Raw genomic sequence first — 13612 nt, forward strand, 5'->3', positions numbered from 1 at the left:
CCCTAGAGCTCAGGGCCCATAGAGCTCAGGGCCCCTAGAGCTCAGGGCCCATAGAGCTCAGGGCCATAAGGGTTAGGGCCCATAGAACTCAGGGCCCATAGAGCTCAGAGCCCCTAGAGCTCAGGGCCATAGGGGTTAGGGCCCATAGAGCTCAGGGCCCATAGAACTCAGGGCCATAGAGGGTTAGGGCCCATAGGGGTTAGGGCCCATAGGGGTTAGGGCCCATAGAGCTCAGGGCCCATAGAGCTCAGGGCCCATAGAACTCAGGGCCATAGAGGGTTAGGGCCCATAGAGCTCAGGCCCATAGGGGTTAGGGCCCATAGAGCTCAGGGCCCATAGAGCTCAGGGCCCATAGAACTCAGGGCCATAGGGGTTAGGGCCATAGGGGTTAGGGCCCATAGAGCTCAGGGCCCATAGAACTCAGGGCCATAGGGGTTAGGGCCCATAGAACTCAGGGCCATAGGGGTTAGGGCCCATAGAGCTCAGGGCCCATAGAACTCAGGGCCATAGGGGTTAGGGCCATAGGGGTTAGGGCCCATAGGGGTTAGGGCCCATAGGGTTCAGGTCTAAAGTAGTGCACTACATGGGGAAAAAGTATGGTGCCATTTGGGGACACAATTCATGTTGAAGTAGATGGTTTCCTTCAGAGCTCTGGCCCTGTATCTCTCCTTAGCCCTAAAAGCGACTCTGTTTTCTATTGAAGTTTGTAAAATAAGCGCTTTGAAATAAAAGAACAAATCATATCTCATACTCTAGCCTGCTCTGAAAATGTTTAAAAATGCAATTTCGATGAAAGAAAGCTTGCATTACATTACCCCGTTGATTAAAGATGATATTACTGAGAATAGATTTGTTCATGTCAATTGACTTCTTTACTTCGATTGTTTCCCAAATGGCACTCTATTCTCTTCATAGTGCACTACTTTTGACTAGAGCACTATGGACCCTGGTCAAAAGTAGTGCACTTTGTAGGAATAGGGTGCCATTTGGGTTGCTAACTATGAATAAGCCTTGTGTTTTGATTGTGTAACTGAAGGTCAGGGCTGTAGTTGATTCCTGCACTAGTAGACCTCATCCTACACTAGTAGACCTCATCCTACCCTCATCCTACACTAGTAGACCTCATCCTACCCTCATCCTACACTAGTAGACCTCATCCTACACTAGTAGACCTCATCCTACCCTCATCCTACACTAGTAGACCTCATCCTACCCTCATCCTACACTAGTAGACCTCATCCTACCCTCATCCTACACTAGTAGACCTCATCCTACACTAGTAGACCTCATCCTACCCTCATCCTACACTAGTAGACCTCATCCTACCCTCATCCTACACTAGTAGACCTCATCCTACCCTCATCCTACACTAGTAGACCTCATCCTGCACAAGTAGACCTCATCCTACACCAGTAGACCTCATTCTACCCTCATCCTACACTAGTAGACCTCATCCTACCCTCATTCTACACTAGCAGACCTCATCCTACCCTAGTAGACCTCATCCTACACTAGTAGCTCATCCTACACTAGTAGACCTCATCCTACCCTAGTAGCTCATCCTACACTAGTAGACCTCATCCTACCCTCATCCTACACTAGTAGACCTCACACTACCCTCATCCTACACTAGTAGACCTTTCATACCCTCATCCTGCACTAGTAGACCTCATCCTACCCTCATCCTACCCTAGTAGACCTCATCCTGCACTAGTAGACCTCATCCTACCCTCATCCTACACTAGTAGACCTCATCCTGCACTAGTAGATCTCATCCTGCACTAGTAGACCTCATCCTACCCTCATCCTACACTAGTAGACCTCATCCTACACTAGTAGACCTCATCCTACACTAGTAGACCTCATTCTACCCTCATCCTGCACTAGTAGACCTCATCCTGCACTAGTAGACCTCATCCTACACTAGTAGACCTCATTCTACCCTCATCCTGCACTAGTAGACCTCATCCTGCACTAGTAGACCTCATGCTACACTAGTAAACCTCATTCTACCCTCATCCTACACTAGTAGACCTCATCCTGCACTAGTAGACCTCATCCTACACTAGTAGACCTCATCCTGCACTAGTAGACCTCATCCTACACTAGTAGACCTCATCCTGCACTAGTAGACCTCATCCTACACTAGTAGACCTCATTCTACCCTCATTCTACACTAGCAGACCTCAACCTACACTAGTAGACCTCATCCTGCACTAGTAGACCTCATTCTACCCTAGTAGACCTCATCCTACACTAGTAGCTCATCCTACACTAGTAGACCTCATCCTACCCTCATCCTACACAAGTAGACCTCATTCTGCCCTAGTAGACCTCATCCTGCACTAGTAGACCTCATCCTACCCTCATCCTACACTAGTAGACCTCATCCTACACAAGTAGACCTCATTCTGCCCTAGTAGACCTCATCCTGCACTAGTAGACCTCATCCTACACTAGTAGACCTCATCCTACACTAGTAGACCTCATTCTGCCCTAGTAGACCTCATCCTGCACTAGTAGACCTCATCCTACCCTCATCCTACACTAGTAGACCTCATCCTGCACTAGTAGACCTCATCCTACCCTCATCCTACACTAGTAGACCTCATCCTACCCTCATCCTACACTAGTAGACCTCATCCTGCACTAGTAGACCTCATTCTGCCCTAGTAGACCTCATCCTGCACTAGTAGACCTCATCCTACCCTCATCCTACACTAGTAGACCTCATTTTACCCTCATGTGGGCCTCATGTACAGCTGTACCAAGGCAATATTTTTGGAATAATTAGATTCTCAGCTATACAGAACTGCAACAACAAAGTTGTTTTTAAATCCGTAAAATGTTTCCACTTTGAGTATCTCAAAAATGTTAAAATGTTTCAGATTTGTTGTGACACAGTTTTAGGTAAATTATTTGTCCATATTACGTTCTCCCCTTGGGTGTAGCTGGTCTAAGGAGGAGACGTAAATGCCTGGGCCTAAACACACCAGGTAACACGGATGAAATGGGAAGAAATGTGGGGTGTAATGAGCGATAAATAAATCAGACCACAACCAGAACTCAATGTTAGCCCTCAGGGGATGTTTAGTAAAGTAATTAAATAAACAATATAAAAACACCCATAAAGAATCAGTAAGACAACAAACAAAAAACAACCACAACCAGGGAAGGCAAGAGAAGGGAAAGTAATGAAAATAAACAAAAAGATCCCTCGTCTTCTACACACCTAATCCTTCCTAACACACTCTAAACCCCTAACCCACTGTCCAACCTGGGCTAACCTAGTGTATAAAACAATGGGTTGTCTACGTGAGAATGTACACCCATGGGCAGGTCTACCTTTTCCCTTCTCCAGGACCTAGGTAGGGGGGAGTACATCAAGAGGACAGGCAGGAAACACAAACAAAGATAAATTAAAACAACAAATCCTCAACTAGCCAAAAAAAAACAAGTGTCCCCTCTCTCTCTCTCTCTCTCTCTCTCTCTCTCTCTCTCCCCTCTCTCTCCCTCTCTCTCCCCCTCTCTCTCCCACTCTCTCCCCCTCTCTCTCCCACTCTCTCTCCCTCTCTCTCCCCCTCTCTCTCCCACTCTCTCTCCCTCTCTCTCCCCCTCTCTCCCACTCTCTCTCCCTCTCTCTCCCACTCTCTCCCCCTCTCTCTCCCTCTCTCTCTCTCTCTCTCTCTCTCTCCCCCTCTCTCTCCCACTCTCTCTCCCTCTCTCTCCCCCTCTCTCTCCCACTCTCTCTCCCTCTCTCTCCCCCCTCTCTCCCACTCTCTCTCCCTCTCTCTCCCACTCTCTCTCCCCCTCTCTCTTCTTCTGGGTTCACACGGCAAACAGATATCCTCTCTTCAATCAGCTACAGCTGCCAGGACTCCGGACTGTAACAGTCCACATGAGTGTCATTTCTCTAACACATGTTATTGTTCAAAACACACTTTTTTTTTACCAAAGTGATCTTGTACCTTTTTTGTAGTTCTTGCCGTTACAGATCAAAAGGGATTTCAGTGGAAATATAATCTCAATGTGAAATTGATAAGACTGTTGATTAAAATGTTAGGCTATGGATGCAACTGTGTTTAGATTCACTAACATTCATGGCTTGCCATTACATAATTGTTACATTTTAAATATAGTTTGTTTATCATTATTAATGTAATTGATTGTTCACCAATAGGTTATTACCACTTTATAATGCAATATTGGAAAGTTGCTTGAAAAAAACCCCAAAACATGTATTTTACGTGTGAATAATTCTGAGGCGGGCTTTTAATTGACGAGCCAATAAGAAGTTATCAGAGGGATAGTGTTAGCCAATGAGAGGCAGGGAGTACGTGGTTAGGAGGAGACGGTGGCTGCGCGGCTGGGAAATCGTTTCAGCTCGCTCCGGTCACGGATGTGGAGCAACCGGTGGAATAAGCAGAACCGTTAGGGAATAACCTAACTGGATAGGCTCTCTCGATAAAAAATATATATTGAAATATAGACTAGGTTTTACACTTATTCATATGCTGAGGTCGTTGTAATAGCAGCTTTTTACGTTATTGTTTTTTTAAATTTTATTTTTGTTGCTATTGAGAACAAATAATGTCTCAAAGAGTGAGAAGAAACGGGTCTCCGACATCGAGCTGTTTGTCTATGCCAAGCAGCGAAACCGGTGGCGTCTCGGGAGGCAGTTCGGGAATGAGTGTGTTCAGTCGCGTCCTGCCCATGAAAGCGACGGTTCCGTTCCAGCTGAAAGCGCAGATGCAGTCCTCCATGCTGACCAGGTCTGTGCACGGTACCGCTAGTGGAGGCAGCAGCCCCTCGCCCACCAACACCGGGAACGGTAAATTCAACACTAGCGGATGCAGCGCCAGCGAAACGCCTGAAACGCGCACGTCGACGTCATTGAGTCGCAGCCCCACTTGTTCTGTTGTTAATAACTCATCATCAACAGTTGTTCTGGTCTCCTCTCCAGCCACCACCCCTCTGTCTTCTCTGTCTCCTTCCATCGGCTATGCCTCCGGCGCGGTGGGACATGGACAATCCGGGACAGGGACACCCTCCTCCCCATCCGCTAGAGACAGCCCCCTCGCCAACACCACCGTGTTCGGTCACTCTGTTTCTGCATCGTGGTCCAACTCCGCCACATCCAGAGCCGCTCAAACACAATCCCCCGTTGCTCTTGTAGCAGGGTCACCTCCACAACATTTAACTTTCCCAGTGATCTCACCAGCACCTTATGTCAATATTCACACCTACGGATCTAGTAGTTTTAGTCTGGGTATCCCCCCTGTTTCCACCGCAGACGGCTCCCCTTGCTACTCCCCGACCCAGCCGCTACCCTGTCCGTCAGACTACGCGATCCTGGCGACCACTCTACAGCTACAGCCTTTCTCGGCTTCTCCGTCTTCATCCTCTTTGTCATCTTTTGGTGGTCAGCAGGTCAGATCGGTGCCCCTGGCCGCGCCACAGCGCTGGTCCCCCGGTCTGGAACGGAACCGACTGTCTCCTGAGAGAATCAGCCCCAGCTCGCCACATGGAGGTAAAGTTTTACATCGCTAAACTATGTCATGAACGGCACTTCATACCTTCTCCAGGTCGTTCTGTTCTTTTGATGTTCTGTCTCTACCCAGATACATATATATAAAAAAAAAACTATTTTTCATGCTACTTCAATAAGGAAGTGCCTTTTTCATAGCAGTTTAGGAGAACTTATGAAGCAGGTTGGGAGACTGAGGTTAAGGTTAGGAAAAGGGTTTAAGGTTAGCGAAGATGTTCTCCTAACCTGCTAAGAAAATCACTTTGTATGTATGAAAGTGGTGTGAAAAGAGTGTGTCCTCTTTACTTATCTATAACTCCAGTATCTCTGAACATTGTATTGGCACTGACCCTGGAACTGTCCCTGTATATAGCTACTGACCCTGGAACTGTCCCTGTATATAGCTACTGACCCTGTATATAGCTACTGACCCTGTATATAGCTACTGACCCTGTATATAGCTACTGACCCTGTATATAGCTACTGACCCTGTATATAACTACTGACCCTGTATATAGCTATTGACCCTGTATATAGCTACTGACCCTGTATATAGCTACTGACCCTGTATATAGCTACTGACCCTGTATATAACTACTGACCCTGTATATAGCTACTGACCCTGTATATAGCTACTGACCCTGTATATAGCTACTGACCCTGTATATAGCTACTGACCCTGTATATAGCTACTGACCCTGTATATAACTACTGACCCTGTATATAGCTACTGACCCTGTATATAGCTACTGACCCTGTATATAGCTACTGACCCTGTATATAACTACTGACCCTGTATATAACTACTGACCCTGTATATAGCTACTGACCCTGTATATAGCTACTGACCCTGGAACTGTCCCTGTATATAACTACTGACCCTGTATATAACTACTGTCCCTGTATATAACTACTGACCCTGTATATAGCTACTGACCCTGTATATAGCTACTGACCCTGTATATAGCTACTGACCCTGGAACTGTCCCTGTATATAGCTACTGACCCTGGAACTGTCCCTGTATATAGCTACTGACCCTGGAACTGTCCCTGTATATAGCTACTGACCCTGTATAGCTACTGACCCTGTATATAGCTACTGACCCTGTATATAGCTACTGACCCTGTATATAGATACTGACCCTGTATATAGCTACTGACCCTGGAATTGACCCTGTATATAGCTACTGACCCTGTATATAGCTACTGACCCTGTATATAGCTACTGACCCTGGAACTGACCCTGTATATAGCTACTGACCCTGTATATAGATACTGACCCTGTATATAGCTACTGACCCTGTATATAGCTACTGACCCTGTATATAGCTACTGACCCTGTATATAGCTACTGACCCTGGAATTGACCCTGTATATAGCTACTGACCCTGTATATAGCTACTGACCCTGTATATAGCTACTGACCCTGTATATAGCTACTGACCCTGGAACTGTCCCTGTATATAGCTACTGACCCTGTATATAGCTACTGACCCTGTATATAGCTACTGACCCTGTATAGCTACTGACCCTGTATATAGCTACTGACCCTGTATATAACTACTGACCCTGTATATAGCTATTGACCCTGTATATAGCTACTGACCCTGTATATAGCTACTGACCCTGTATATAGCTACTGACCCTGTATATAACTACTGACCCTGTATATAGCTACTGACCCTGTATATAGCTACTGACCCTGTATATAGCTACTGACCCTGTATATAGCTACTGACCCTGTATATAGCTACTGACCCTGTATATAACTACTGACCCTGTATATAGCTACTGACCCTGTATATAGCTACTGACCCTGTATATAGCTACTGACCCTGTATATAACTACTGACCCTGTATATAACTACTGACCCTGTATATAGTTACTGACCCTGTATATAGCTACTGACCCTGGAACTGTCCCTGTATATAACTACTGACCCTGTATATAACTACTGTCCCTGTATATAACTACTGACCCTGTATATAGCTACTGACCCTGTATATAGCTACTGACCCTGGAACTGTCCCTGTATATAGCTACTGACCCTGGAACTGTCCCTGTATATAGCTACTGACCCTGGAACTGTCCCTGTATATAGCTACTGACCCTGGAACTGTCCCTGTATATAGCTACTGACCCTGTATATAGCTACTGACCCTGTATATAGCTACTGACCCTGTATATAGCTACTGACCCTGTATATAGCTACTGACCCTGTATATAGATACTGACCCTGTATATAGCTACTGACCCTGGAATTGACCCTGTATATAGCTACTGACCCTGTATATAGCTACTGACCCTGTATATAGCTACTGACCCTGGAACTGACCCTGTATATAGCTACTGACCCTGTATATAGATACTGACCCTGTATATAGCTACTGACCCTGTATATAGCTACTGACCCTGTATATAGCTACTGACCCTGTATATAGCTACTGACCCTGGAATTGACCCTGTATATAGCTACTGACCCTGTATATAGCTACTGACCCTGTATATAGCTACTGACCCTGTATATAGCTACTGACCCTGGAACTGTCCCTGTATATAGCTACTGACCCTGTATATAGCTACTGACCCTGTATATAGCTACTGACCCTGTATATAGCTACTGACCCTGTATATAGCTACTGACCCTGTATATAACTACTGACCCTGTATATAGCTATTGACCCTGTATATAGCTACTGACCCTGTATATAGCTACTGACCCTGTATATAGCTACTGACCCTGTATATAACTACTGACCCTGTATATAGCTACTGACCCTGTATATAGCTACTGACCCTGTATATAGCTACTGACCCTGTATATAGCTACTGACCCTGTATATAGCTACTGACCCTGTATATAACTACTGACCCTGTATATAGCTACTGACCCTGTATATAGCTACTGACCCTGTATATAGCTACTGACCCTGTATATAACTACTGACCCTGTATATAACTACTGACCCTGTATATAGTTACTGACCCTGTATATAGCTACTGACCCTGGAACTGTCCCTGTATATAACTACTGACCCTGTATATAACTACTGTCCCTGTATATAACTACTGACCCCTGTATAGCTACTGACCCTGTATATAGCTACTGACCCTGGAACTGTCCCTGTATATAGCTACTGACCCTGTATATAGCTACTGACCCTGGAACTGTCCCTGTATATAGCTACTGACCCTGGAACTGTCCCTGTATATAGCTACTGACCCTGTATATAGCTACTGACCCTGTATATAGCTACTGACCCTGTATATAGCTACTGACCCTGTATATAGCTACTGACCCTGTATATAGATACTGACCCTGTATATAGCTACTGACCCTGGAATTGACCCTGTATATAGCTACTGACCCTGTATATAGCTACTGACCCTGTATATAGCTACTGACCCTGAACTGACCCTGTATATAGCTACTGACCCTGTATATAGATACTGACCCTGTATATAGCTACTGACCCTGTATATAGCTACTGACCCTGTATATAGCTACTGACCCTGTATATAGCTACTGACCTGGAATTGACCCTGTATATAGCTACTGACCCTGTATATAGCTACTGACCCTGTATATAGCTACTGACCCTGTATATAGCTACTGACCCTGGAACTGTCCCTGTATATAGCTACTGACCCTGTATATAGCTACTGACCCTGTATATAGCTACTGACCCTGAAACTGTCCCTGTATATAGCTACTGACCCTGTATATAGCTACTGACCCTGTATATAGCTACTGACCCTGTATATAACTACTGACCCTGTATATAGCTACTGACCCTGTATATAGCTACTGACCCTGTATATAGCTACTGACCCTGTATATAACTACTGACCCTGTATATAACTACTGACCCTGTATATAGTTACTGACCCTGTATATAGCTACTGACCCTGTATATAGCTACTGACCCTGTATATAGCTACTGACCCTGTATATAGCTACTGACCCTGTATATAGCTACTGTCCCTGTATATAACTACTGACCCTGTATATAGCTACTGTCCCTGTATATAACTACTGACCCTGTAAATAGCTACTGACCCTGTATATAACTACTGACCCTGTATATAGCTACTGACCCTGTATATAGCTACTGACCCTGTATATAGCTACTGACCCTGTATATAGCTACTGACCCTGTATAGAACTACTGACCCTGTATGTAGCTACTGACCCTGTATATAACTACTGCATTCACCTATAATATCCAGTAGAACAACCACTTTACAATAGTGCATCTAAATCCTTTAAAGGGGGGGGGGTTAGAAGGATTACTTTATCCTATCCCAGGTATTCCTTAAAGAGGTGGGGTTTCAGGTGTCTCCGGAAGGTGGTGATTGACTCCGCTGTCCTGGCATCGTGAGGGAGATTGTTCCACCATTGGGGTGCCAGAGCGGCGAACAGTTTTGACTGGGCTGAGCGGGAACTGTGCTTCCTCAGAGGTAGGGAGGCGAGCAGGCCAGAGGTGGATGAACGCAGTGCCCTTGTTTGGGTGTAGGGCCTGATCAGAGCCTGAAGGTACGGAGGTGCCGTTCCCCTCACAGCTCCGTAGGCAAGCACCATGGTCTTGTAGCGGATGCGAGCTTCAACTGGAAGCCAGTGGAGAGAGCGGAGGAGCGGGGTGACGTGAGAGAACTTGGGAAGGTTGAACACCAGACGGGCTGCGGCGTTCTGGATGAGTTGTAGGGGTTTGATGGCACAGGCAGGGAGCCCAGCCAACAGCGAGTTGCAGTAATCCAGACGGGAGATGACAAGTGCCTGGATTAGGACCTGCGCCGCTTCCTGTGTGAGGCAGGGTCGTACTCTGCGAATGTTGTAGAGCATGAACCTACAGGATCGGGTCACCGCCTTGATGTTAGTGGAGAACGACAGGGTGTTGTCCAGGATCACGCCAAGGTTCTTAGCACTCTGGGAGGAGGACACAAGGGAGTTGTCAATCGTGATGGCGAGATCATGGAACGGGCAGTCCTTCCCCGGGAGGAAGAGCAGCTCCGTCTTGCCGAGGTTCAGCTTGAGGTGGTGATCCGTCATCCACACTGATATGTCTGCCAGACATGCAGAGATGCGATTCGCCACCTGGTTGTCAGAAGGGGGAAAGGAGAAGATTAATTGTGTGTCGTCTGCGTAGCAATGATAGGAGAGACCATGTGAGGATATGACCGAGCCAAGTGACTTGGTGTATAGCGAGAATAGGAGAGGGCCTAGAACAGAGCCCTGGGGGACACCAGTGGTGAGAGCACGTGGTGCGGAGACAGCTTCTCGCCACGCCACCTGGTAGGAGCGACCTGTCAGGTAGGACGCAATCCAAGCGTGGGCCGCGCCGGAGATGCCCAGCTCGGAGAGGGTGGAGAGGAGGATCTGATGGTTCACAGTATCAAAGGCAGCAGATAGGTCTAGAAGGATGAGAGCAGAGGAGAGAGAGTTAGCTTTAGCAGTGCGGAGAGCCTCCGTGACACAGAGAAGAGCAGTCTCAGTTGAATGCCCAGTCTTGAAACCTGACTGATTAGGATCAAGAAGGTCGTTCTGAGAGAGATAGCAGGAGAGCTGGCCAAGGACGGCACGTTCAAGAGTTTTGGAGAGAAAAGAAAGAAGGGATACTGGTCTGTAGTTGTTGACATCGGAGGGATCGAGTGTAGGTTTTTTCAGAAGGGGTGCAACTCTCGCTCTCTTGAAGACGGAAGGGACGTAGCCAGCGGTCAAGGATGAGTTGATGAGCGAGGTGAGGTAGGGGAGAAGGTCTCCGGAAATGGTCTGGAGAAGAGAGGAGGGGATAGGGTCAAGTGGGCAGGTTGTTGGGCGGCCGGCCGTCACAAGACGCGAGATTTCATCTGGAGAGAGAGGGGAGAAAGAGGTCAAAGCACAGGGTAGGGCAGTGTGAGCAGGACCAGCGGTGTCGCTTGACTTAGCAAACGAGGATCGGATGTCGTCAACCTTCTTTTCAAAATGGTTGACGAAGTCATCCGCAGTGAGGGAGGAGGGGGGGGGGGGGAGGAGGATTCAGGAGGGAGGAGAAGGTAGCAAAAAGCTTCCTAGGGTTAGAGGCAGATGCTTGGAATTTAGAGTGGTAGAAAGTGGCTTTAGCAGCAGAGACAGAAGAGGAAAATGTAGAGAGGAGGGAGTGAAAGGATGCGAGGTCCGCAGGGAGGCGAGTTTTCCTCCATTTCCGCTCGGCTGCCCGGAGCCCTGTTCTGTGAGCTCGCAGTGAGTCGTCGAGCCACGGAGCAGGAGGGGAGGACCGAGCCGGCCTGGAGGATAGGGGACAGAGAAAATCAAAGGATGCAGAGAGGGAGGAGAGGAGGGTTGAGGAGGCAGAATCAGGAGATAGGTTGGAGAAGGTTTGAGCAGAGGGAAGAGATGATAGGATGGAAGAGGAGAGAGTAGCAGGAGAGAGAGAGCGAAGGTTGGGACGGCGCAATACCATCCGAGTAGGGGCAGAGTGAGAAGTTTTTGATGAGAGCGAGAGGGAAAAGGATACAAGGTAGTGGTCGGAGACTTGGAGGGGAGTTGCAATGAGATTAGTGGAAGAACAGCATCTAGTAAAGATGAGGTCAAGCGTATTGCCTGCCTTGTGAGTAGGGGGGGAAGGTGAGAGGGTGAGGTCAAAAGAGGAGAGGAGTGGAAAGAAGGAGGCAGAGAGGAATGAGTCGAAGGTAGACGTGGGGAGGTTAAAGTCACCCAGAACTGTGAGAGGTGAGCCATCCTCAGGGAAGGAACTTATCAAGGCGTCAAGCTCATTGATGAACTCTCCAAGGGAACCTGGAGGGCGATAAATGATGAGGATGTTAAGCTTGAAAGGGCTGGTAACTGTGACAGCATGGAATTCAAATGAGGAGATAGACAGATGGGTCAGGGGAGAAAGAGAGAATGTCCACTTGGGAGAGATGAGGATTCCAGTGCCACCACCCCGCTGGCTCGATGCTCTAGGGGTATGCGAGAACACGTGGGCAGACGAGGAGAGAGCAGTAGGAGTAGCAGTGTTATCTGTGGTGATCCATGTTTCCGTCAGCGCCAGGAAGTCTAGGGACTGGAGGGTAGCATAGGCTGAGATGAACTCAGCCTTGTTGGCCGCAGACCGGCAGTTCCAGAGGCTGCCGGAGACCTGGAACTCCACGTGGGTCGTGCGCGCTGGGACCACCAGGTTAGAGTGGCAGCGGCCACGCGGTGTGAAGCGTTTGTATGGCCTGTGCAGAGGGGAGAGAACAGGGATAGACAGACACATAGTTGACAAGCTACAGAAGAGGCTACGCTAATGCAAAGGAGATTGGAATGACAAGTGGACTACACGTCTCAAATGTTCAGAAAGTTAAGCTTACGTTGCAAAAGATCTATTGACTAAAATGACGAAAATGATACAGTACTGCTGGCTGGTGGAGTAGGCTAGCTAGCAGTGGCTGCGTTGTTGACTTTGTTTGACCGTGTAGCTGGCTAGGTGTAGCTGGCTAGGTGACCTCGATAGTTTCAGTACTACACCTTGTCATGATACAAAAGCAACTTTGTAGCTAGCTAACATAACACTAATCAAGACGTTCCTTTGTAATGTATTTTAGTTTCTAGAGTGTTACTAGTTGGCTGGGTTTGGAAAAATGGCGTCGCGGGGGACGGCAATAGCTGGCTAGCTAACCTCGGTAATTACTAAACGACACAATTATCAAGCTATGACAAAGACAACTATGTAGCTAGCTAGCCAACACTGCACTAGTCAAATCGTTCCGTTGTAAAGTATTGGTATCTACAGCGCTGCTAGTCGGTAACGGTTGGCTAGCTGTTGGCTAGCTAGCTAGCAGTGGATTAATGATGACTAGGTGTGTTGACTACGTCTGGCGTCGCGGCTGGCTACTTACTAATAATTACTCTAAACTACACAATTATCTTAGATGCAAAGACAACTAAGTAGCTGGCTCACTAACACTACACTAGTCAAGTCGTTCCGTTGTAATGTAATAGATAGTGCAGCTAGTCGGTGGAAGTTGGCTGGTTGGCTAGCTAGCAGTGTTGACTAGCTAGCTAGCAGTGATGACTACGTTAGGAGGACGAAGATAGCTAACTTCGATAATTACTCTAAGCT

At 47.3% G+C, this 13612-nt stretch overlaps 1 protein-coding gene across 1 annotated transcript in view; it reads left to right on the top strand.

Moving 5' to 3' along the window:
* Positions 1–4136: 4136 nt before the first annotated feature.
* Positions 4137–13612, top strand: part of fam117bb (family with sequence similarity 117 member Bb) — a 58734-nt gene continuing 49258 nt past the window's right edge. Inside the window, exon 1 of the mRNA XM_029702005.1 lies at positions 4137–5530. Within this exon, the coding sequence (XP_029557865.1) occupies positions 4591–5530 (940 nt within the window). The 5' untranslated portion in view covers positions 4137–4590. The remainder of the gene's footprint in view (positions 5531–13612) is intronic.

The sequence above is a fragment of the Salmo trutta genome, chromosome 20 (assembly GCF_901001165.1).
Source record: "Salmo trutta chromosome 20, fSalTru1.1, whole genome shotgun sequence".
Classification (NCBI taxonomy): Eukaryota; Metazoa; Chordata; class Actinopteri; order Salmoniformes; family Salmonidae; genus Salmo; species Salmo trutta.